Source organism: Choloepus didactylus, chromosome 19 (assembly GCF_015220235.1).
Source record: "Choloepus didactylus isolate mChoDid1 chromosome 19, mChoDid1.pri, whole genome shotgun sequence".
Taxonomy (NCBI): domain Eukaryota; kingdom Metazoa; phylum Chordata; class Mammalia; order Pilosa; family Megalonychidae; genus Choloepus; species Choloepus didactylus.
In genome coordinates this window covers 36,142,794-36,167,776 of record NC_051325.1, presented here as the reverse complement: position 1 = coordinate 36,167,776, position 24,983 = coordinate 36,142,794, and the positions used below count along the sequence as shown (strand labels likewise).

At 47.5% G+C, this 24,983-nt stretch overlaps 1 protein-coding gene across 6 annotated transcripts in view; it reads right to left on the bottom strand.

The window, feature by feature from the left end:
- The window catches only part of DNMT3B (DNA methyltransferase 3 beta), a 39,535-nt gene that overhangs the window by 3,192 nt on the left and 11,360 nt on the right, over nucleotides 1-24,983 (bottom strand). Inside the window, exons 1-21 of one of the 6 annotated variants that reach the window (XM_037811943.1) lie at nucleotides 23,607-24,081; nucleotides 22,575-22,636; nucleotides 20,985-21,089; nucleotides 19,890-20,021; nucleotides 19,023-19,232; nucleotides 18,072-18,230; nucleotides 13,274-13,381; nucleotides 12,116-12,263; nucleotides 11,543-11,602; nucleotides 10,370-10,495; nucleotides 10,198-10,242; nucleotides 8,904-8,983; nucleotides 8,489-8,601; nucleotides 7,800-7,983; nucleotides 7,113-7,197; nucleotides 5,801-5,946; nucleotides 5,346-5,436; nucleotides 4,815-4,963; nucleotides 3,889-3,974; nucleotides 1,156-1,225; nucleotides 164-282 (exon numbers count right to left, since the gene is read on the bottom strand). In XM_037811943.1, coding sequence (XP_037667871.1) covers nucleotides 164-282; nucleotides 1,156-1,225; nucleotides 3,889-3,974; nucleotides 4,815-4,963; nucleotides 5,346-5,436; nucleotides 5,801-5,946; nucleotides 7,113-7,197; nucleotides 7,800-7,983; nucleotides 8,489-8,601; nucleotides 8,904-8,983; nucleotides 10,198-10,242; nucleotides 10,370-10,495; nucleotides 11,543-11,602; nucleotides 12,116-12,263; nucleotides 13,274-13,381; nucleotides 18,072-18,230; nucleotides 19,023-19,232; nucleotides 19,890-20,021; nucleotides 20,985-21,089; nucleotides 22,575-22,636; nucleotides 23,607-23,883 — 2,555 coding nt within the window. In that variant the 5' untranslated portion in view covers nucleotides 23,884-24,081. Of the gene's footprint in view, nucleotides 1-163; nucleotides 283-1,155; nucleotides 1,226-3,888; nucleotides 3,975-4,814; nucleotides 4,964-5,345; nucleotides 5,437-5,800; nucleotides 5,947-7,112; nucleotides 7,198-7,799; nucleotides 7,984-8,488; nucleotides 8,602-8,903; nucleotides 8,984-10,197; nucleotides 10,243-10,369; nucleotides 10,496-11,542; nucleotides 11,603-12,115; nucleotides 12,264-13,273; nucleotides 13,382-18,071; nucleotides 18,231-19,022; nucleotides 19,233-19,889; nucleotides 20,022-20,984; nucleotides 21,090-22,574; nucleotides 22,637-23,606; nucleotides 24,082-24,983 lie in introns of those variants that run through there. The other 5 variants (XM_037811942.1, XM_037811938.1, XM_037811939.1 and 2 more) reach the window with 5 other exon arrangements.

Below are 24,983 nucleotides of genomic sequence, written 5' to 3'. Positions count from 1 at the left end.
CCATTTCAACAGGAGGAGATGTTACTCCCACCCTGCAAACATGGGGCAATGAGATCATGAAGAATTAAGGAAAGCACCTGTGCATTCTTGCAGATGGTCACCTGCCGTGCCCCTTTCTGTCTCTGTCTACACTGGTTCCCTCTCCGTGGGTGGCCTTGCTCACCTTTCTAGCTCAGTGCACCACAAAACATCTTCTTTGCCATTCATGACAACAGGGAAAAGTTGGTTTTTCCCCTGTTTGATCGAGTTCGACTTGGTGGTTATTGTCTGTACTTTCTTTAACTGGAGAATAAAACAATAGCATGGGGTGAGCACGAATGCAGGGTTCTGAGTTAAGTAAAGGCTCAGAATCATCCAGGGACGATGGAGGGAGGGAGGGCAGGTGTGGGAGAGAAGACAGCAGGGCTGGACTCGCAGAGGGAATGAGAAAGGAGAGCAGCAAGGACAGGAACTTTTTGTGCCTCCCACAAACATCAAGATGTTAATGAAAAGGAAGGACGAGCTTCAGAGAGAATGAGATAAACAAAAAAGTGACCATGAATAAGATCACATGGGTACCACGAAGACACCAGAGTTACTGATCAAGGAAGATTAAGTAAAAAAGTTAAAACCACCCAGATACAGAGTGGTCAACTGGAGTTTGGACAAATGAAGTGTAGCTTGACTCAAACACTGAAAATTAGGTTTATGGAGATTTTTAATTATCTATTAATTATAGATGATTACAGATTTTTTTTTCTTTTTTCTTTTTTCTTTTGGCAAAAGCATGATTCTACCAGAGCGTGGTACAAAGGCTCTAGACAATGAACTTAGGTCCTACCTAGGTTTACAGTCTAGGTAAGAGTAATAATTTCTTCCTGAGAGAGCCATCTGAAATTATCTCATGTATCTCTGGGTGTCCAGAATTAACAATTTGTCTGCTTGCAATTTCTCAGTGATTACTTATCAAGAAACTCTCCTACTTCTCTGTACTAGAAGATGGGAATGGAGAAAGGGCAGATTATGTGGGAAAAGAGGCCCAGCACCAGGGAGTCACGTGAAGAGAGGAGCAGGAATAAACTGGACAGCCAAGGTCATCTCAAGTCCCCGCTTGGAGGTCACCAAGTGTGTTTCCCAGAGGGTCACAGCACAGACCAATTTGTGAGCATGTCTTACCTTTGCTGTCCTACTGAATTCCAAGCAGTCCTGCAGCTCGAGTTTATCATTCTTTGATGCTATCACAGGCCTGGGAACAGCCAAAACCCATTACTTTCTATCATCTGTAAAAGTGCCAGGCACTTCTCAAGGTGACAGTGGGGGCATAGGTTGCAAGAGTGCCCTGGCGGTGAACTTGCCACTGCTGGACATGAAAATAATCCTAGTCTGGCCACAAGTCTGTGTGCCCAAGCCAATGGACTGACTTGTCCCTTTGGGAATCCAATATCCAGGAAGCAATGCTTCTGATTTTTAATACTCATCAAAGTCAGGCTTCCTTTGAGGAGAGTATGATGGCAGAAGCTCATTAGGAGGCTGGGTGACCTTAAACCATCTCTCTGAGACACATATTTACTTTAAAAGTAAGGCGTTATGTTAGATCTACTTGATACAACTAGCACATCAAACCCATGATTTTTTTTGGTGGCTATTACAGCTTGGGATACAGGCTAAGGAATGAAGGTGCTACGGGTAGGACAGACAGGAAGTGGTTTACACAATGACTGATGCAACTTGTAACCTTCACCACTGAAACACATTTTGCAAACACAGAGGCCAATAGAAAGGCAAACTGAAAAACTGAAGTGGTTGAGTAGTTCCAGAGCAGAAAACCAGCAAGGTCTGAATGCACAGATGAGATGAGCACCACAACAACCCCTAGGTAGGGAACTTTAAGATCATCAAAAAGAATCTAGGCACAGGTATGGAAACAGCCCACAAGAGGGGCATGGAACCACACAAAACATGTCCCAAGAGTCTATCACAGATTGCCTTGATCTACAATGAAGTCAAAGTTGCAAATGCAAATGCCACCCAATCCCCTTTCCCCCTCTTCCAGAAGACACAAGAGAACAAGGGGGCCTATGGAGGGAAGGCAGCCACTGGCACCTCCAAGTGCACATCTTAACTTGAGCAAATTCTAGGATTAAGGTCTAAACAAGCCAAGGTTTTTCATCTACGGGCTGTATTTGGGTCTATGATACCTGCTCGATGCTTGACACACCCATCCCAGAACACTGCACAAAGCCCAGCCAAGGCAGTTCCATTTATGACACAGCTCAGGCTGCTCTTTTTAGCTCATATTCCACATCAGATTAACAGCAAATCCTGCAAGCTCTATCCTCGATATACCTTGAATCTGACAGTCCACAGAGCTGTCATACTGTAAATCCCAGGGGCCACCATTCACATTGTATTCTGCATGGATGGTACCTTCAAGACCATAACACAATAATCATTCATCCCTTGTTTGAACAACCTGGCCTGCTTACTGATCTCTTCATTTCTACCCTTGTCCTCACTATTCCACATCCAGAAACTACCATGAACCTAAGACAACCTTGTTATCTTCTTAAAACCTCATATGGCTTCCCATGCCAAAGTACACTTAAGTGGTACCATGACCCACAGGCCCCACACAATTTGGCCATGGACCTCTGAGTCCTCTACCCTTGTCTCCCAACCACTCCCCATCCCACACTATTCTGAGCTGGTCTGCAAATGCCCTACCACCCGACAGCCCTTACCGTCTTCCTTCTGCTCTTTTCTCAACTACATGGCTTGATCCCTTCATTTAGACCCCTGCTAAAATGAGAGAACTCCCCATTAACTCTTCCAATGTACTCCCTCCCCTACCCTCCTCCAAGCTAAGACTCGGACATCATTTACTGTCTTCCCAATCCCCAGTAGTAACTCCATGAGGGCCAAGACTTCTGTCTCCTTTGTTCACCACTGTGCCAGCAGCATATACAACAGTGCCTGGTGTGGAGGATAAGCCTTTTGAGTGAAGGAGTCCATTTAAATCGAGCCAGACACAGCACCATTTGGCTGGTCAGCCAAGAAGAAATGCAAGACATCCAACAAAAACAAATGTTCCAAACTATTCCAGTAGCCTTTCCACCTCTGTCCACATTCTTCTAAATGCCAAAAAGTTTTGAAGCTTCTAACACTTCCTTCTAAAGGAGGAATTTTTAAAACTTATTTCCAGGTCTAGGATGTTGCAATACCATCACATCTTGAATCTTAGCAGAATGTTCTTCCTGAAACCACACACAAGAAGAGATTAATTAGTCCTCAATAAAGCCACTTGCTTTGTGAATTGCGGCATGTCTAAAGAGGACAACGGCCAAGTGCAAGATCGTAGATCACATCAAGGAGAAGCTGAGCTATGTGGCCCTGGACCTCAAGAAAGAGATGGCCATGGCCAAAGTTCTTGGTTAAGAAAACCTGAAGACTCAAGATTCCATGGGAGAGAGGTTTGGGATAGTTTGATATCTCAGCTTTGCTACCTGGCTAGTCACCATAAGACCAGTGTCACTTCAGTAATCCTACCTTCCACTGGGTATCCCCACCACAATGCTGAGGAGACAGCATTTAGAAGTATCAACAACCTCAAGTCTCACGAGATCCTCCTGATGTGGGGATTAGACACGCAGCCTGCACATAGGCTTTTAAGAACCAGGCCACCTACAAGGGGTGAACAATGGCAGATCTGAGGAATCCTGGCTAGATTCCCAGGTAGATGCTGCCCATCCTTCAGACCAACTCCGGGTTGCTCTGAAGCCCAGCTTGGGGGCTGTTTCTCAAACCCAACTCTTTACAGAGTTTCTCTGTCATAACTCTTCAGTCATGGCTGACACCATTTGCTACCTTTATTGTGACATGTTGGCTGCCCCACTCGGACCCCCTTGTTACCTGTTCATCCCAGGCAGGTTGCCCCAGAAGTATCGGGCCCTGTGAGCAGCAGACACTTTAATGGCATCTATCATCACTGGATTACACTGCAGGGGGAGGGAAAAAGACAGCTGGTGGGAAGCCCAGGTCAGAATGCATATAGCAGAGTAGAGCTAGAACTGGACAGGTGACAGAGCTTGCCCCTGACTGTAGAGATGACCCCACCAGCCAGGGGACAGACCAATTCCCATCAAGGGCTGGCTGGAAGACACAGCTAGTGCCTCATATCAATGGTGGAGACCAGATCAAGCCGCAGGTTAAGAGAAGGTATACACTGAGACATGCCAGATTATTACAGAACATGCTCAGAGGTGATAAATGCTGTTTGAAATAGAAATCTAGCCAAGCCAAGGTCCTGGTTGTGGAAATATAGTATAGTAGTAATAAATACCTCTTAGCACCCCTCTGCTAGGGTCACACAACATGAGAGAACTAGATCCTCTCTGAGAGAGAATTTAAGTTCCAATGTTTTTGGCAAAATTAAATGACTTAAGTATATAAAAAGTATTTACCACAGCGCTTGACACATCTTAAGCACTGGATCATTAACTTCCCTGTGGCCCCTAAAGCAGTTTCAGGAAAAAGGGTGAGAAAAAGAATTCTCTAGAACCAAAGTGGAGTCAATTATCATCTCCATGGGGAGATGGTTTCATTATCTCTGACTTCAATTGGCTCAAGTTGAAATTACTGATCAAGTATTTCCCATGTACTAAAGAGGCCCCACTTACTTCCATCCACCCATCCACTCAGATTGAGTGACCCATCCCCATCAAGAACCCAGAAACCCTTCCCAAGCATGGGCATCACCCACCCAGCCCCTCATTCCCAGCAGGGCTGTCCCTGCCACCAGGTCATCTTTGACAATGACCCCATTTGTCCTGTCTCACCTCCAGGAACCGTGAGATGTCCCTCTTGTCGCCGACCTTCATGGCTACGACATTCTCAAACATCCAGAAGAAGGGTCGGTTATCCCCCTCCTTGGGACGCGTGTAATTCAGCAAGTGGTAGAACTCAAAGAAGAGCCGGCCTGTGCCCTCTAAGCTCATGAAAGACAACAGAGCAGGGTTTAAACACCCCCACCCACCACCCACCACCCCTATGCAACTCTCCAAATTCCTGAGGCTCACTAGCAAACCAACAAGCTCCTAATGATCACCTGGCATTAGCATCAAACCCCCAGGTCTCTATGTCTCCAAAGTCCTCCTGAGGGACTGGCAAGGCCACAGACATCTATGGCTCACAAGTTCCTAGTACCTTTCCCTCTGGGTGCTGAGGATTGGCAATGGGGCAGAAAGAGTCCGACGAGGCTCCCAGGAAGGCTAGCCGGAAGCCAACAGTTCCTGCTAAGACCGTTCCACCTGGGCCAGCACTCAGGTGACAATGGACTCTTGGGGCCACCAGAAACCAGGGATGCTCACCGTACAGACCTTTCCTGGCAGGGTTCACATTTGAGAGATCATTGCACGGGCTGCCACCAATCACCAAGTCAAACGGGCCCCATTCTTCAATCTGAGAGAGAAAAACAAATGATCAGGGGACAGAAGGGGGTGAGGACAGAGAGCCTGGATTCCCATGTAACCTAGAATACCTGCTCCTAAAATGTTGCTTGGTCACTTTAGTCCACCAATTCCATTTCTGACCCCAGAAAACCTAATGCCCCCGATTCCCCAAGATCTAAATCATTCGGAATGATTTAGATTTTGGCTCTTACTGTGACAGCTCGATGTGATCCCAGATTCTCTTCCACCACAATCCTGGGATAGGGAGGATTGTGGGGGTCTCAGGGGTGGAGGGGTGGGGAAGAGGAGGAAGAGAGAGAATGTAGATGCCCCCCCCCAAGGCTGAGGCAAGCCAGGGTGTGGGTGGCTCTCACATTTCTCTTTGTGATGTTCCTCACGTCATTCACGTATTTGATGTTCCCCTCATGCTTTACGGTTCCAACAGCAATGGAGTCTTCACACACTTCAGAAGCGACATACTTCTCAACTTTGATGCCCAATTCTTTCAGGACCAAGTACCCTTTTGGGGGCAGGCAGGACAGAAAATGTACTGAGGATGACCCAGGGTTGTCGTGCCTGGGCCCCTCCAGGACACAGACCAGGCTCGGGAAGTACAGCCACCTAGCAGTGCCTGAGGGAGCAACTGCAGTCAGCAAGGAAACTGCACCCTGAGGCACACAGCAGCTCTCGGGATTGTGGGATTTCTTGAAAACCTTCCGATGTGTCAACTTGTACAGCCCCCCTGGCAGAATCTCTCAAAGCCAATGTCCCAGGAAGTCCAACATCTACCGAACCAGTATACGGTGACACATGCAGACATGCAGCCAGGCATGTTTGCTGCACCCATGTTCACAAGAGCAAAACATTAGGAAATAACCTCAAGGTCTGGGGGGATTCACGAAGTTTCATTGCTACTATGAGTCATTCCTAGCAGGAATGACTATGATTCACTGCAAATGTATGGGTTGCATACATTTACAAAGGATCAAAAATGTGCCAGGTACACTAAATAGATAACACCTCTTAGGTTTTAATGTATTGGAATAGCTAGAAGTAAATACCTGAAACTACCAAACTCCAACCCAGTAGTCTGGACTCCTGAAGACGATTGTATAACAATGTAGCTTACAAGGTGTGACAGTGTGATTGTGAAAGCCTTGTGGATCACACTCCCTTTATCCAGTGTATGGATGGATGAGTAGAAAAATGGGGACAAAAACGAAATGAAAAATAGGGTAGGATGGGGGGATGATTTGGGTGTTCTTCTTTACTTTTACTTTTTTATTCTGATTCTTTCTGGTGCAAGGAAAACATCCAAAAATAGATTAGGTGATGAATGCACAACTATAGTATGCATATATATATATAGTATGAACAGTTGATTGTACACCATGGATGACTGTATGATATGTGAATATATTTCAATAAAACTGAATTTAATTTAAAAAAAAAGTAAAGTGGAATATAAACCCAAATCTTTAAAAAAAAAAAATGTGCCAGGTGGGTGAGAAGGTAGAGACAAAAAAGGAGCTAGAACCAGTGAGAAACAGGGGACTGGAGTGTCTTGGCATTAGCGGCAGCAGCAGGCATCTTGACTAGGCCTTCGGACTTTCTCACAGCCAAAAGCACCCATCCCGACAACCAAGCCAGAGGCAGCAGCCCTCCCCAGGTGAACGCCAAACTCACCAGTTGCAATTCCATCAAACAGGGACAAGACTCGGATGGGCCGCCTTCGGGCAGCAGGAATCGCAGGGTACAACTTGGGAGCTTCCTGCCAGGAAAGAGGGGCTTATGGAGGACAGGGTGGGTCACGCCCCATCCCTGTAGGAAAGGCTGATCCTACGCAAGAGATTCAAACCCATCCCTGAAACTTATCAGCTGTGACCCCACCAGGAACTGCAATGGGAATGCATCAAAGAGAACGTGCCCAACAATTGGCACAGAATGGCCATTCTAGCCTTAGTGATGAGACACAGATGACTTTCATACAGTTGCACATTTTAAAAAGCTAGATTACTCCTGGCCCTTCTCATGGGCTAGAGAAGATTGCCCTGGGACTTTGCTCTAGGAACTGAAAAATGGAGCGCAGGAGAATTCATTTAGAGAAGTACTCACAGTTCTACAACCATTTCTTCATCAGGCCCCTGAAAGTCCATACACGTGTGGAGGGCCCAAAAGGAGGGGAAGAACACCAGGTAAGACTGAGAAGCATACCCAGGTGTTGCCCATTGGCCAGGTGTCTCAAACCTTTGAGGCCGAGATGCTCAGTCTGTATAATTGATCTTTATTTGCATTAATGCGTGCCAAGAGGATTTCAGAGCTACTGAAGCCCTGAGCTTGTTTTTGTTATTGGGCCAAGGAGCTGGGGCTTACGTATTCATGCCCCATGTCGCTGGTGAAGAAGGCCTGCAGGCGCGTGTTCCAGTCCTTCCTGCGCCGCAGGACACCGTGGCAGCGTTGTGGCACACACATGTAGCAGCTCCAGGGCTCCTGCTGCTTGGCGTTGGCAGCTGTGCCCGCACCCACCAGCACCTCCAGGCACTCCACACAGAAGCACCTGCATCCAGTGAAGGGGAGAAGGGACACCATCACCCCAGGAAAATAGTAACCCATTGCCTAAAACATCCACTGGGGCCCCAGGAACTCCTTACCATGGCCTGCAGGCCCTGCATGATGTGGGATGCACTAAGTTCTTCTTTCCTTGGATATCCCCACATATCCTCATGCTGATACCCTTACACCAAAATGATCTCTAACCTGCTTCCCATGGACTCTGCAGATGTCAGGCCAACTGGCAAATCTCCAGGGAAGCCTTACCTGACACTCCACCATTTTCCCCCTTTTAGACCTCACAGACATGCCTGTCATGAGCCAATCCCTATTTGCCCCCTTCTACTTCAAGGATATGAGAACCCCAGCCATGCAGAATATTAACCCTGGGCCCTGCCTCCAGGTCAATTGATTCCCAGTCCCCATGCCTGGGACAGGTCTCAAAAAGGCCACCTTCAGGCCATTGAATCATGGGGTACAACTTGGAAGCCATGGGGCCCACACACGCTCACCGACAGCAGCTCGTGTTACTGCAGAGGAGCAGCTCGCGGCCCTCGCAGCACACGGTGCAGTAGGACTGGTAGCCATCATCGTCGTACATGTAGAACAGCTCAAGGAAGCGATCCTGTAAGCCAAAGGGAGATCAGAGACTACGATCAGACCCTGCTCACTTGCTGGCCAAGGCCCTAAGATGCAGCCACAGAACACATCTCTGGTGGCTTGGTGTCCAATACAGGGACTACTGGCTAAGAACCCTCTTCAGCAACCCCCCTCACAGAGGAAGGGTGGGTGTGACAGGAGCCCCGGGGAGGGATATAGAACCTTCCCTAATGCTGACAGGCAGGAGCTTTGGCTGGGGAAGAGGGAAGTCAATGGAAGAGGTAAAGGGCAGAAGGTTCAGGGAAAGGGAGGAGGGGGAGGACTTACCTGGCATGTCTGGCAGAGCCCACCCTCAAAAAGAGGGTGGAAGGAAACGGGGCTTTTCCTACCACAGGACAAACAGCTATCTGTAAGAAAGACAGGGTCGCCACTTGTAGCAATCAAGATCTAACTCCAGCTGCAGAAAGCTGGGGTCTAATGGTTCTTACACATTACCTTGCACCAGCAATGTGCCAAGAACTCTTCTTGCTTTATGCCACTTATTGCTCGATGCTGCAAAGTAGTGCAATCCCCTTTTCAGAGACAGGGAAAGCCAACACTAAGTGGAAGGTGCCCACTGGGCAATGGTGGCCTAGTAGGGAGATGTGAGCTGGCCCCTGAACAAGGGCTCTTCCAGTAGACAGATATACTTTGAGAGCCTGGGTCAAGGGCCTGATACAAAAATCTTCTTTGAAACCCTTTAAAAACAAACTTTGTGGAGTTTGTGGTGACTCCAATTGTTTGTTGTCTAATCATGATAGGACTTGCCCATGAATGAACCCTATAAGCACAGCACATGACTACAATTTCACAGGCCATGTCCTTATCCAGTGCAGCTACCCACCCTCCTTTAATATCACAAGTCAGAACAGACTCACATGTGCAACCAGGTGGGGCAGAACTTTTAGAACACCAAGACCAAGCTTCCCTGGCCAGGAGGGTAAGAGTCTTAGAGAGGGTTTATGGGCAAGGTTTCCAGTATGGAAAGCTCCAAACCCCAGCTTTCCTCAGGCCTCTCCGTGTCAGGAGCTGTGTTGTTTTCCTATCAAGCACTGAGTAAAGGAAGCAAGGAAATCAATCCTTCCTCACATTCTGAACTCCATTAGATACAACCTGGGCAGAGTTTCAAGTACAATCAGAGCAAGCAGATCCAAGTTCCCATGAGAGGGTAACCGTGAAAGACGTGTCTTTCACCTCAAAGATGGTTCCAGCTCAAAGATGGCTCTCGTTTGGGGAAGTTTGGGGAAGTCCGAACCACTGATCCTGGCTTTAGGTTTTGAGTTGGCTCTCTTGGCCATAGAGCCCTGGATTCTTCCTCTCTGCCCCCACCCTACCCTTCCCACTCATCTATCCTAAAGACAGAACAGTCTCGCTGAAAATTGGGCACCTCATTCTATAAAATGTAGCAAGTGAGATGAAGGAACAACTCAAGGGACCAGGAACATCCCCGTCTACTCTTCAGTTTGAGGTCAAGGCACAGAGCTCTGGGTTAAAGCCGGGCAAGGCAGGCAAGACAGGATATGGCAGGCCTTGAGCACTCCCCAGGACAAGACGGGGAGGACTAGGAGGGAGAGAACATTACCTTCCAGACTGTTCTTGTTGTTGGCAACATCCAAAGCCATTTGCTCTGTTAAGAAAAGAGGGAGAAGGGGTGAGATGGGCTCCAGGGGTCCTCCTGATGAGCTAAGCTGAGCGGTTCTCCTGCCCTCCCTGCCGGCCCCAGTCCTGATGATGAATGACGATGGGCCCACTACCTCGACTCTGATCTTCCTCCCCCCGGTCTTTGCCGTTGTTGTAGCAATTTGTCTTGAGGCGCTTGGGTGGGGGGCAGTAGTCCGAGGAGGCCGAGTCGTCAGCTGTGCGTCTTCGAGTCTTGTTCTCTGTGCAAAGTAAGAGGATGGCAACCGTGGCTTGGTAGGAGGAGGCTCCAGGGAGACCGTGGGCACCAGGCAAGACCATGTCAAGCCTGGGTGCCAGCTTCATCTGGGGCATGACAAGGCATCCACACTGGGAGCCAGATGTCCCCACGGTGGGGACAACTCGTATCACCAGGTAATTCAAAACCCCTCACTCCAGGGTTCAAGTCCAACACAGTTTATATGGCTTTAAACAGGCTACAATCCTGAAACTTCTAGACCTGAGCCGTCAACATGCTGGCCAATAGCCACCTGTGGCTACTCAACTCTTGAAATGCTACTTCTGTGACTCAGGAAATCAATTTTCATTTGACAATTCATTCAGTCATTGGAAAATTTTGTACATTTGGAACAACTTGAACATGTGAATTTACTTCAACTATAAATTTAAGGAAAATTAATATGGACTAAGCATTTCCAATGATAATTTAGCCTCTGAATTGAGATGTATTATAAGTGTAAAATACACAAGACTTAAGACAGTACCTAAAAAGGAAATGTGAACTACCTCAATTTTAATGACTGAAATGCTAATATTCCGGGTATACTGGGTTAACTGAAATGTAGAACCCATTTTTTTTTTTATTTTTTCAATGTGATTCCTAGACAATTTTTAAATTACCTGTGGCTCCCTGCTATATTTTTTATCTAGAAATTAGATCATAAATGACGTCATTATATAAGCTCTCCTCTCCCCCCTGGAAAAACAAATTATGCAGCCATTAAAAATGATAAGGGCCTTTGGTGACAGGTTGACATTTCAAAGTGCTCAGTCTATTAATATTGAGAAATAAAGGGGAAAGCAGGAATCCAACTAGTGTTCAGAAAAAACTAGAAAGATGTGCACCCAAAAGTGTTAACCTGGAGGTCAGTTGTGAGGGAGGGGAGTGAGGTGGATGGAGGTTGAGTGTCAGATTTGATTCTTTCCTAGTGATCGCTGTATATGCAAAGAAATTGAAAGAAAGTGCATCATAGAAAACAGTGCATAGACAAAAGATGGGAAGGAAATACCGTATTTCCTTGATTCTAAGTTTCCACTGCCTGCACGACGCACCTTCGACTTATTAACCACTTTGGGGGGTGGGGGTGGGGACAAAACAAAACAGAAACACTACATTAAATGGACAAATTGCAAGACGCAGCCCTGAAGCTCAGGAGACCTCACGTGGCTTCCATGAATGGAAATAGGGTTTTGGTCAAAATGTTAACAGTGGGAGATGCCTGTTTGGATAGAGGAAACTTAAGGTTATTTATTTCCAAGTTTTCTCAAATGCGCAGGGCTTAAGTATTTTCTCCTTTTAAAGAAAGATGTTAGTGAAGGTTCCATCTTCAGGATAGACTAACTTCAAATTATATGCACTTAACCTTTAGCAGGAAGGTGACCTGGAAAGCCAGGTAAGACTGGCCCAGCCTTTCTTTTGCCCCGGACTATGTGTTTCTCCGTGCCCTGGAGCCCACAGGGTCAAAGAGGGGTGGGCTCAGGCTTTACCCTGGTTGCTGGGGAGGGGTACGGGGCGGCTGCATCTCCCAAGGTTCCTCCCACCGGCAGGGGCAGTGTGCGCTGCCCTGGGGACTTGTTCCCACCTGGTCGCTTGCTGTTGTTGGGTTTAAGGCCCTCGATCCCAGTGGGCTTGAAGCCCCCGTGGGCCCACTCCAACATGGGCTTCAGCTGGTCCTCCAACGAGTCTCCGGGGCTACCAGGGAAGGTCTTGCCAGCTCGCACCCTGGCTTTCTGCCGAGATAAAGGCGAGTCTGTGATGAACAGGGGGGGTGGGTGCTTGCCAGGCCACACCCAGGTACCCGAGCTGGGGGCCTGCATCCCCCTTCACACTGGGCCCTTTCATAGTGGATCAGCTGTCCGGGGCTGTGGAATGTGCCAGGGAGAGGGGCCTGGGCAGGGAGACAGGCAGGAGGCCACGAGGGAGCTGGAGAGTGAAGTCTTTCCCTGCAGGCTCCAAATAGGGTCTCTGCTCTGGAGGGAATTTGAGAGTGTCAGCTGCCTCTCAAAGGGCAGAGGCAAATAGAACTAGCTGACACTTTTAGCTATAGGGGAAGCCTGGACCAGCACTGTCCTACCACCTCTGCACTTTGAGACAGCACTGGATTTGTTTTATCTCCTCAATGAAGATAGCAAGGTGTCAACCGTGAAGTCCTGTATCAGAGGCACCAGGAGGATTTACAGGTCTAACTCAGCACATACAGCACCTAACATAGAGGCTGGCTTATAAATGCTGGACAAAGGCATTAGTCTTTCCAGAGCCAAGTCAAGGTGGAAGGAGGGACAAAAGCCTGACGGTTTGATGGTCTACAAGGGATAACATGGTCCAGAAATAAAGAAGGAGGCAGTAGGCCTCTGCTGCTGTCCTGTCTTGGCCCAGAACCACACAAAGGAAAGAGACATCGAGGTCTCTGGAAGTGCTATTACTGACAAAGGTTGTTACCGCTACCCCGTGTTCCTCCTTCGTGCTTCAGCTGGCAATGTCATCAGTCACCCAGCACGGGAAAGTCGTGGGAAGTCCCAAATCTTTTCATTCCCTTCTAAGCAAATAGGCCCTTCTGCAGTCAGACCAATTTAGAGGCTACCATGTTTGCATTCATCTCCTCCCTGTTCTCTCTGCCCCCCTCCAAGCCATCACTGGCAACACTGTAGCCTGAGCAATATTTCCGTGGAATTCTTGCTTTAACCCTGGAGTGGCTACACTCGGCTGACAGGGCCAAGCCCTCAACCCACTCCCCTGTTACCTCCAGGGCGTGGTACATGGCCTTCCTGTAAGAGACCAGCTTATTGAAGGTGGCCAGGTTAAAGTGCTGGCTGAACAACCCCAGAGCCACCAGCTTGTCCGCAGAGACCTACAAGAGAAAGACATCGTCACCATCTACCTACAGCATGTGTCACAAGTGCTATATGCCTTTCTCAGAGTCATCTGTCAGGAGGGGAAGATTTTTTTGCACCCTTTAATGGAGAGCCTTATTCCTGGGGATACAGTTCACAGATGGCAATTCCAAAGAAAAGGACAAAACATGGAAAACAAATAGCATCCTACAGCCAGAAAAATGGTAGACAGGACACAGAAAGTATGATATTCTGAATAAAAATAGAAGATAATTAAGACACAGTCTATATCTGTATGTATTTTAAGAGCAAATGATCTACACGGTCCCTGATGTATGCCTTGATGCTCAGTCCTAAAATTCACTGTGGATGCTCCAACGTGGAGATTTGACAGATGTTCCTCCCAATCCTTCTAGGGCTTAACAGCGGCTGCAACTAGTTTACTATTAACTGAGTTAATTTTAACATATTTTGAGAACAGTGCTTGGGACAGAGTCAACAATTTTAGGTTATTGAATGTGTGATGTCTGCCTTCCGTTAGGAGCTAAAAATCCAAATCCTCCAATACACTCCCTTCCAAAGTCCCCAAGCCATGCAGACACACAGGGCTGCTGGTGAGAAGTGATGTGAGAAGTGATGTGAGAAGTGACGGAACTGGGGTGCAGGGAAGGTCATCAGAACTGAAAGATGTGCCAAGTTCCATCCTCAGACAGGGGTGACTCTCCTGCCGTCCTCCATTTCACACCTCAGAGTCCGACCTCCCACAAGGGGTATTGTACCCATTTAACCTGTGAAGACACTGGGACTCAACAATCGTCGTGAGAACCAGAGGGAGCTTACTAAAAAGGCAGACCCCTGAGCACTGAAATGTGGGGGCTGTTCCCACCAGCAACTGCTCCAACACAATACACGGAGCAGGGTACTGAGCAGGGTCTAGTCCAGGCCCCACACTGAATCCCATCCCACACTCGGCTAAGCACACCATACTGCCTGCTACTAGCTAAGCGCATTTGAATGCTCATGGGGCCAAAACCATCACAACCATTAGGCTTCAATCCATCCTTCTGCATTTCACAGAAATCATTGCCCAGAACCCTGAAATAAGATGCTTCAGGGACTGCCCAGGCCCAGCAACTTGTCCCTCTCCTCCCCCTGCTGGTCAAAGAGGGCAACTGCAGACTCTCCTAGTTGTATTATTCTTGCCCTTGGGAAACTTAATGCGTTCATGGCACATGGCTAAATCCGAGTAATGTACCAAATGATCCTTCATTCCCACACCTGCCTCCATCCCAGCCCAGATCACCTAACTTGTCTGGCCCTCTGGTTAGGGAGATCTGGAATAATATTTCCAAAGCAGACTATCACAGGGAATACCATCCCAGCCAAAATCTTGGGAGAGCTCAGAATGTGCATAATACAGATTATACAGAGCTCTTCCCTGGCAGCCCCTCATCATCAAGAAAGGCAAACTAAAAATGGTCAACATTAATAATCAAGATCCCAGCCTGGGATCAAAATGGTGCTTCAGGGCTCTGTCCCCCACAAAGAAGCTTTGACACAGAATTGGCAGAAAGAAACATCTTTCTCAAAGCTCCAGAGAACAGTTCAAGAGCTGCAGCAAAAGCACAAGATCCTAATCAAGGAAAAGGCTGTTTAAAAGTGCAAGGATCTCATGGCACCCTGGCTGGCCCCCTCCAGACCCCTCACCAGTTCAGAACATAGCCTGCCCATGCTCTCACCGTGTATCCCTAGTTCAAGTTCTGGAGAGAGCAAAGTAACCCCGTACACCCACTGGGAGCGTGTATGTCTGGCGGTGGCCTGAAGGACTTGCCATTCCAGAACTTGCTCTCCTATGGAACATGGGGCAAGGGATTGCTGGCTGTAGGTCATACAGTGCAGTGCCCAGAGCCATGAGAAGACTGTAAATGGCCAACCTGCATGCCCAGGGATCTGAAGGCCCCTACACTTTGGCCTAGAGCTATTCCCCAAACTCATTTTATGGATTAACTCTGAAAGAAAGCAAAGCAAGTCACTCTGTAATGACTGGGAAAGGTGTTTTCTTCTTTTCCCACTTTTTTTTTTTGTTGGCTCCTGTCATTCAAGGAAAACTCGGTCAAAACACTAGCTGGATAGAAGTTTAAGGAACAGAATGCCTCATTACAAATTCCAGCAATAAAACACTTGATTATCAAATTTCAACACAAGATTACAACACATACAATGAAACAGAAGTGATGGTCCAAGAAAAGGAGATTAAAGCATTAGAAACCATCAAAGAGAACAAGACTTGGAACATAACAAACAATGAAAGAATGGTTCTAAATATGACCAAAGAGCTACAGGAAAACATGAGGACTAAAGGAAATGAGGAAAACAACAGAAGAACACCAAGAGAGAATCAATAGAGATGGAAATTATGGAAAGGAAACACACACAGCTGAAGACCACAGTAACAGAAATTAAAAATTCCCTAAAGGGGTTCAATAGCAGATTGGAGCTTGGAGCTAGCAAGAGGAAGAATCAGTGAACTTGAAGACAAGGCAATTCAGTCTGAGGAACAGAAAGAATGAAGAAAATGAACAGAGCCTGAGGAACCTGTGGGACTCCATCAAGAGTACTAATACACAATTGTGGAAGTCCCAGAAGGAGAGAAAGGGGCAGAAAATATTCAAAGAAATAATGGCTGAAAACATCCCCAAATTTAACAAAAGATATGAATATAAACATCCAAGATGCTCAACAAACTCCAACAGGATAAATGCAAATAGACCTATTCTGCAGCATATTATAATCAAACTGTTGAATCCAAAGATATAAGAGAATTCTGAAAGCCACAAGAGAGAAGCAACATGTCAGATAAATGAGCCTCAATAAGATTAAATGCAGATTTCTCATCAGAAACCATGGAGGCAAGAAGGCAGTGGGATGACGCTGAAAACAAAAACAACCAAGAATTCTATACCCGGCAAAATGGACTTTTAAAAATGAGGGATACCATGTCAATGCAAGGTGTTAACAGGGTGGTATATGGGAATCCTGTATTTTATGCATGTATTTCATCGACTTCTCTAGTAAAAAAAAAATATAGATATAGATATAGATACAGATATAGATAGATATAGATAAACAAAAGCTGAGGGAGTTTGTCACCACTAATCCTGCCCTACAGGAGATGCTAGAGTTGCTATAGAGTTCTGCAGGTTGAAGGGAAATGACAGTAGACAATGGACTGAAGTCTTATGAAGAAATAAATCTCCCGTGAGGGTAGTGACATGGGTAAATACAAATGCCAGTACTACTGTATTTTACTCCCAAAAGGATCTAAGAGGCAAGTGCATAAAATGTAATGATAAATCACTGATTTTGGACTCATAATATATAAATATGTAACTTGTGACAAGAACTACATAAAGGTGGGTGGGACAGAGGGGTACATAAAAATAGTTCGTGAGGATCGTTAAGTTAGTATTTAAGGAAACGTGACTATTAAAGAATTAGGATATCAAAGTCCCATGGTAACTACAAAGAGCTTGCATATTGGAGAATATGTAAGCTCATAGAGACCCAAATTAGCATACAGTTTGCCAGGGGTAGGGGGCATGGCAACCTGTACTCTAATTTGAGAATGGTGAGTTAATGCAAACAGGTGTTGAGTTTTTGTTTGAGGTGATGGAAAAGTAATGGAAGGTAGCCGAGTGTTCTGCAAATATTGTGAATGTACTATGCACTATGATCCTGCAATTTATTATTTTTTTAAAGAGCAACTAAAGAAATAATGACAATTAAATGCAGTACATGATTCTGAATGGGATCTAATAAGGAAGAAAAGACTCAAAAGAGACCAAAAAAAAGTAATATAGACTGTAAACCTGATATCAATGTTAAACTTCTTGAACTTGATAACCACTTCCTTTTTAGTGGTTTTAGGAGCATGATATATACAACCTGCACTCAAGTGTACAGAAAATGGACTGATAAATGGATTGACAGTTTGATAGATAGGTAGCATGATATGGCAAATGTGACAAAACGTTAAAATTGGTGGGTCTGGTTTTCTGGGGGGTAGGGGTATTTTAGGGTTCTCTGTAAAGGCTTTGTATTATTTTTGTAACTGTCCTTTAAATTGGAACATGTTTCAAAAATAAAAGTTTAAAAGAATAAAAAAAGAATCCAGCCCTGAAAAACTCTGTAAAAAAAAAAAAAGAACTTTTTACAACTGATACCGGGTGACCCTTAACCTATCTCCAGGACCAGCAGAGATCCTACCCTACTACCTCTCTCAGGGCTGACAGATGCTCAGAGGTAGTGCTCTAGTTCCTGTCTCTTCTAGTCTTCTCCACTAAGCACCTTGAGGGCAACTGCCCAGGTGGCTTTTCCTGACAAGGTGACTGCCCCAGAGAAATAACAACAAGAAGCACACATGACTGGGGATCCAGAACTTTTCAGCAGACTGAAAGCAGACAGAGCTCTAGACTCCATTAGACCCTAAATATCTGTTTAACCTTGTTAACAAGGGATGTTCTTTTAGTTTCAGCCAAAGCTAACTTCTTCCCAGACAAAAAGCATGACCTCATCCACTTGTAGCAAGTAGCAACGTGCCATCATTTTCAAAGGTCATGCACCAAGTGCAAAAGAGAAGGGTCAAAAAAGGGGAAGCAAAGAACTGTGGGTCTATGGGCACATGAGACCTACCTGCCCCGTACTCACCTCTGAGAACTTGCCGTCCCCAAACCACTGCACCCATCGCATGCCAGACATGGCCTGACGCTTGGAGGTGACTCTCCAGGAGACCACCATGGCCGGCCACCAAGAGAAGCCCTTGATTTTTCCCCAAACGAGGTCCCCGATTCCAAACTCCTTCCCATCCTGGAGGGAGAAAAGCCAGGTGAATGAGTTCCCACGAGATAGACCACCCAGGGTCATGGAACAGTACTGCCCCCCAGTGATGACCCTGCCCCAAAATCCAGCCCAGAACCTCCTGCAAATGCCCTGGTCACACTGCTCAGGCAAACAACTAGGACAGATGCTACAAGTCAGTCTCAAAATACCCACTTCCCAACGTTTTATGGAGGAAAAATTAGGAGTAAGAATTGCTTCAAAATATGAGGGGCAGTGGACGGGCAAGATTTGTCAGTCTGTATTATATTATTTTGTCTGTAACATTTAACGTAGCATCTGGGAATGGAAGATCACAATGGATGAGATCAGAGTAAAAAAATGGACCAGAAAATTCCAGCCGTAAGGCATTGGGAAGGGCTACTGCAAAGCCATTAAAATGCAATAAAATCTTTTTGGCCAAATGCACGTAGCACTATGACAAAAAGCTGGCTGTGAACTGTGGAGATGTCCATGAAAACACGAAGTTATGAAAGTATACTTATAGTATGAATAAGAAAGAAAGAATCCTATACCATATATATATACCATAAGAATTCCTTATATGTGTAAGGAAGCCTACTATAGCAGTTTGAGTGGAAAACAAACAGATTCAATTGGTTAATTAAAGTATAGTGCAAAACTACTGTCTCAGGCATGAAAAAAGCGAGGGAGCTCTAATTTCTTATTAAGTGAAAAAAGCTCAGCTGCAAAACTGTATGCATGTGACTGCATATCCAGCATCTTGGGCCACCCTTGGTGAGAAGCCCTCTCTCCTAGTACCTGATACTCGGAGCTATCTGCATCTCTCCCCTCTGCATCCAGCTGGGAAGTCTCCAAGCTCTCCTGCTGACTGTCCTGGAACAGGCGTGAGTAAGGGGTACTGCTGCTCTGGGGTGTCGCATCGTCATCCGTGAGGTCGATGGTGAGGTAGGGGCTGGCCGGGGATGTCCACGGCGTGCCTGCAGATGCTGCTGCCCGCCGCCTCAAGGACTGTGGACAGAAGGACACAGTTTGGGCCACTGCAAAGCAAGTGAGTGACCACAGACCAATGGACCCCTTCTGCTCCCCAGGCAAACAGAGTGACAACAAAGTTAAGGAGAACAGAGACGGGTTTTCCATGAACAACTATGCCTTCAGTGGCAAAAGAAAGTCATAATAAAAACTTCCACAGCCAGAAGACCAAGTCTTAATGATAGGTAATGTCCCAAAAGCAAACTCAGAGTCACCGGTGTCTTTAAGCAACTACTGTGCACCCAATCTTGCAAGGTGTGGCATGTTGCTCTAACCGCTGGGGAAGCCCAAGACAAAGATACTAGGGAGGCAAAACGGTTCTTAAAGTCAGTGGCTGCAAGCTTGTTGTTTCTGTGGTGGGGCAAGTACTTGGTCAACAGGGAATTCTGTAGGTCTTGTGTTCCCACCACAATTCCATCCAGGATGAGGCCAGGAAAGAAACCATCAGGCTTAAAGAAGCTTATCTACCACCCAGGAGAGAAAGGAAAAAAAAGGGTGATCCTGAAAATGAGATGAGCATGAAGAAAGGAAATAGGTTATGCCCTGGCCACAAAAACAGCACTCAGTGAGGGCGCAAGATCTTGCCGACACCAGGTAGAGACAGGGGGCAGGGGTCTGGGCGTCTGGGGAACCAACCCTGGTAGCCGGGAACTCCACGGGGGACTCGTCCACGTGACTGCGGCCCTGGCCCTGCCGGCCTCGGGTGGAACGTGGGGAGGGCCTGTGCCTCTCCCGGCTGGAGGCAATGTTCCTATTGCGGGTTCGGACCTGGAAGCAAGAGAGGGTAAGCACGGGCCTGAGGTGCCTGGAGCAGGAGACCAGGAGTATTGGCCCTGAGGTTGCCAAGGAGACCAGGTGGCCTCAGGTCAGCAGTAAGTGCTCAGGTCAGTAGACAGATGAAGACGCTGGGCTGGTAACACCCTACCCAGAAAGCCCCCGGTTAGTAGGATAAGGGTGGAGGAGTGGCAGCTGGGCTGCCTGACAGTGCACAGTGGATCCCACCCTCCCCGTCACAGGAGTTGGCATGGAGTCGGAGATGTGGCCAGCTGGAACAGACACCTGCAAATTGGGACTGAAAAATAAAATCCATATTTACTATAAACCAATTTTTTTCTAAAAAGATGCATAAAGGCCCATTATTGGATTCTTCAGGAAAGCACTGGATCAAAAAGGATGAGAAGCCCTCAGGCTTTATGATCTTTCTCCAAAAGGCGTGAACTTGGGAGACGCACACCTGGGTTCAAATCCTATGTCCAACAGTTAATTTTTACCCTTGGGTAAGTTACTAGAGCCTTCTCTCATCTGTAAAAAGGGGGTTGCTGAGGTGAGATCATAAACCACGCCTGGACCAGACATCAAGTGTCAGCCTGGTCTCTAAAGGGCTGGGTGAACAAGAACATTAATTGCCTCCCCAAATCCAAACCGCAAACTTTGTTTAGGCCACAGAATCCACCCAGGGAAGTGACTCCAGTGGTTTACCAGTGGCTGAGTCATCCACCTTGCAGACTCAACCCTTTGGGCACTTCCAAAATGGTTCTATGAGTTTAAAATCGGCTCCATGAAAGAAAGCCTTGTAGCAATGACAATCTGAACCTTGCTGTCATTTTCCAATTTCAGAACATCTGTTGCTTTTCCCTTCAAACCACCCCCCAGGGAGATCCAAGACATGAAACACATTTTTACAGGCCCATGGATGGTTCATGTGCCTCGACTCCTGATGGGGGGACTTACAGCTGGGCTTTCAGAGCGAGTCCTGGTTTCACGGAACAGCTTTGGCATCACTGGAGTGTCAGGGCCATCCCCTTCTTCCCCTTCCTCTCCCTCACCTGTCAGATCCTTTATAAATGAAACATTAGGAACTTTTAAATGTAATTTTTAAAAGCCACACAGCCAAACATTAAAAATGAAAGGTCAGTCATATTGAAAACATTCATAACATCGATCTAATAGACCTAAAAATATTTCCAATTAGCTCATTTTGTTCCAAGAAGATTTTATACCAGCTCACTAAGGGATCATGAATTCAAGACAGGATTGAATGGTACAACTCCAGAGGAATCAGAAAACCAAAGAAATGTGGCAAGTGCAAAATATGTGTCATGAAGGGCTGTGTCTCTACATCTGTGCTGGACAAATTTTCACAATTCACAGAATATCGTTGAAAACACGGGCCACCAGCTCAAGACACAACATCCAGGAAGCGATGCCATGAGGCCAGGTCACCCTCGTGCAGTCCCCATGCTCAAACTAAAATTCAACAAACCAGCCACAAAAACCAGAGCAGGGAACGACCAGGAGATCTAGCTGGGGGAGAGCTGGATCCTCCCCTTGCCAACCGTGTGGCCTTAAATAAGTCCTTTCCCCTTTCTATAAAGCTAGGATAACAGCACCTCTGTTTATAGGGCAACAGGGCGGTGGTGAGAATTAATGCATGTTTAGCCCAGAACCTCCCAGACACAGAGGAAATGCTCAGACATGAGGTTTCATTACTGTTACTGGAAACCATTGCCAGAGCAAGCATCTGTCTAGCCGCCTGTCCCCTAATTCTCACAGCTGTTCTTTATCATGTGTCCCCCCCACCCAGGTCCACCCCCATCCAGGGGAATGGAAGCTGTATTAGGACAATTTTCATTGCTTTTGTTCATGATTTTGTCCAATGCCTGATACTGGTTCCTTTTTTTCCAAAGCAATCAAACTGACAAACCTCTACTAAGATTAATTAGAAAATAGAAAGCATAAAAAAACATAAGGAACAAAGTAACGTGGAAAAATATAAGTTTGGAAAAAACTGCTCAAGAAATAGTAACCTTGACAGTTAAAGAAATAGTAGTGATTGTTGGGAAAAAAAAAAAAAAAACTACTGGGGCAAGTTCTTTCCAAAACTTGCAAAAAAAAAAAAATCTTATGAGGACAGATAAATATCATAAGAAATAAAATATATCCACTTCATTCACAAATAGTTGCTCAAGTAGATCAAATTCAAAGCATAGTATGACCAAGTTGGACTTATTTCGGGAATAAAGATAGTTGTTCTATTAGAGATTTATAAATGTAATTGATCATCAACAGATTCAGAAAAATAGTTCCAAATATATGCAGGAAAAACCTTTGTAATTTCATAAAGCACATATTAGAGGGGAATTTTTATAACGACAGCCAAGTGCCCTCCATGTGCCAAGCAGTGTTCAAATTCAGCATTTAACAAACATTGATTGGGTACCCACTGACGTGGGCCTTTTCAGCAAAGCTCTCCCTTTGTTGAAAGCTAAAGGAAACTGCCCTGAGCTCTGAAAAGGGGCAAGGGGAGAAGGGAGACAGTACCTGAGTATAACTTAGCAGACTGGAGACTTCCCTCTTGGACAGTCGCGAGCTTGATCTGCGTCCTGTGGAGGAAATCGCCTGGCTGACAGCCGCGTTTTCCCTCCAGGCAGAGCTGCTGCTACCTCCCCATACCTGTGGCCTGGGAGCCACCCCAACCACTGGCATCCAGAAGGGTCATCTCCTCCGCTTCCGTGGCCCCTCAGCGCCCTCTGTTGATTCATAAGGCCACAGGGCACAGGTCCAGGACTTAATAGTCCTCAAAATACTACTGAGGGCACCCAGGTAAGGCATCACACTCAGCCCAGAGCTGTGCTGTCCAATGCAGCAGTCACTAATCACATCTAAATTAATGACTGCCTTACTAGTCACATTCCAAGGGCTTGTAGCCATGTGGCCGGTGACTATTGAGGTACACAAATAGAACACTTTCATCCTCACAGAAAGATCTATTGGGACAGCACGGCTCTAGAAGATTCAGTATGGGACAACACAGGGGTCTCTAAACCAGCTGGGTGAAAATTAAGAGATTTTGGAGAGGAGACCCAGTGACCTGGTTTGGGGAGGGAGCCGGGGAGAAGAGGGTGGGGAAGAAAGCGCGCTTCAAGACCCTACCCTCCTGAGTCTATTCCCACCCCACCACCACCCCCCACCCCACCCCCGGCACAACCCCAGGCCCTGTACCCAAGGAAAGAGGAGGCTCAATGCAAAAAAAGGGCCACTGAGGACCCCAGCCCGTGCTGTAATACCGACCAAGACTAGAGGACAGGGGATGGCCACAGCACCTCCCAATGCCACCTCTTGGTATCACCAGTAAAGGTGAGATGCCAGTTGGGAGGGCAGGCAGTGGGCAGGAAGGAGAAAAGAATCTCTCTCTCCCTTCCCAGGGGGGTTTGGCAGAGGCTGTCAGAGACCAGACCCCCTCCCTTAAATTTCCCAAGCCTGCAGGGAGGCTCCTGTCTCTGATGTGGTCAGCGGAGGCTGCCCACCGGTCAGCATCTGACCCCGCCCCCCACTCCCCACAGGCCCGGCCACCTCTGATCTCTGGGGAGCCGATAGCCTCCAGGATGGGGGGCGAGGGGGCATCCTTGGAGTCCGACGACTGGTCACTGCAGGCCCCATTGGTGATGATGGAGTCTTCCCTCCCGCTGGCGTCCTCCTCTCCGTTGAGATGCCTGGTGTCTCCCTTCATTGTTTCCTGAAGGTGAGGGCCAGGCTGGGTAGGGTAGAAAGGGAAGCAGGGGCACGAGAGACAGCACACCCCCAAACCTCCCACCATTGGCTCCGTGTTCTCAGGCCAAGAGACAGCCATGACCCATTCATTCTCGGGGTGATGCTCCTGCCCAACGACCCCACCCAAGCTGCCCCCAGAGCTTGCCCCCTCACCAAACTCGGAGGCTCAGGACTTGGTTCCATGTGGCCAGGCGACCCTGATGACTCAGACGCCAGCGCCCAGGGCAGAGGAGGGGGCCGGGGCTGGGGTCTCAGCCTCAGGCTGCTCTGTGCAATTAGCAGCCCCTTCAAACAATGTCATTTAAAGCCCGCCTGCCCCGGCCTGCCTGTCTCCAGCCTCGGCCCCCACGGCCCCTGGCCCCCTCTCTCTGCCCAGCCTCCGCAGGGCCTCAGGAAGCCAGTGCATTATTTTCCCTCCTGACCCCTTTGTTTGCTCTCTCCCTTCCCCTCAATCTCCAGGTCCTCTTCCCACCAGTTCCCTCCTCCCCCACAGAACCGCTTCTCTCCTCTCCATGGCAGCACAAGTCCCGCCCCAGCCCATCCTCGGGGGCCCATTGGTCTGCTGGCCTGTCGTTCATTCCCCTCCTCCCTCACCAGCTGGGGCTCAGAGTCCCAAGTCCCCAAGAAGGGAAGGGGTGGGGGGAGGCACAGGCTCAGGACTGGGCAGCTAACAGGAGAGGCAGGCCCCTGATCTGCTGCAACCTCACCCCCATCTCTGGGACTTGGTCTCCCCACTGCTGCCCCTCTGTTAACTGCATGGTCGCTAGGCAAATCTGCTAAGCCAGCGGGCCATGTCTGCTCTGCGGCTGATGGGCTGGGTGGCACAGGGCCCGGGCCCAGTGGCCAGGGCCACTGCCCAGTGTATCTCGAGTACTTAGACATTAACTTCCCTAGACTAATCCTCCGAACACAACTCTGTCCATTTTACAGAAAAAGGAAAACTGATGCATAGACCAGGTTAAATCTCCAAGGTCTTGCTGTTGTCTAAAAGGTGGGGAATACACCAGGCTCAAGAGCCCCACGACACAGAATGCCGGCGACACCCAGAATTTCCAAAGTCACCAGCCCTTGCCATTTGACCCCCCCTCTTCAGTCTGTGGGGATAGAGCTCAGGGTGAGGTCCCCAATCTCTCACCCCTCAGTTTCCCCCAGACAGTCCCAGAAGGTTATTAGCGGCAC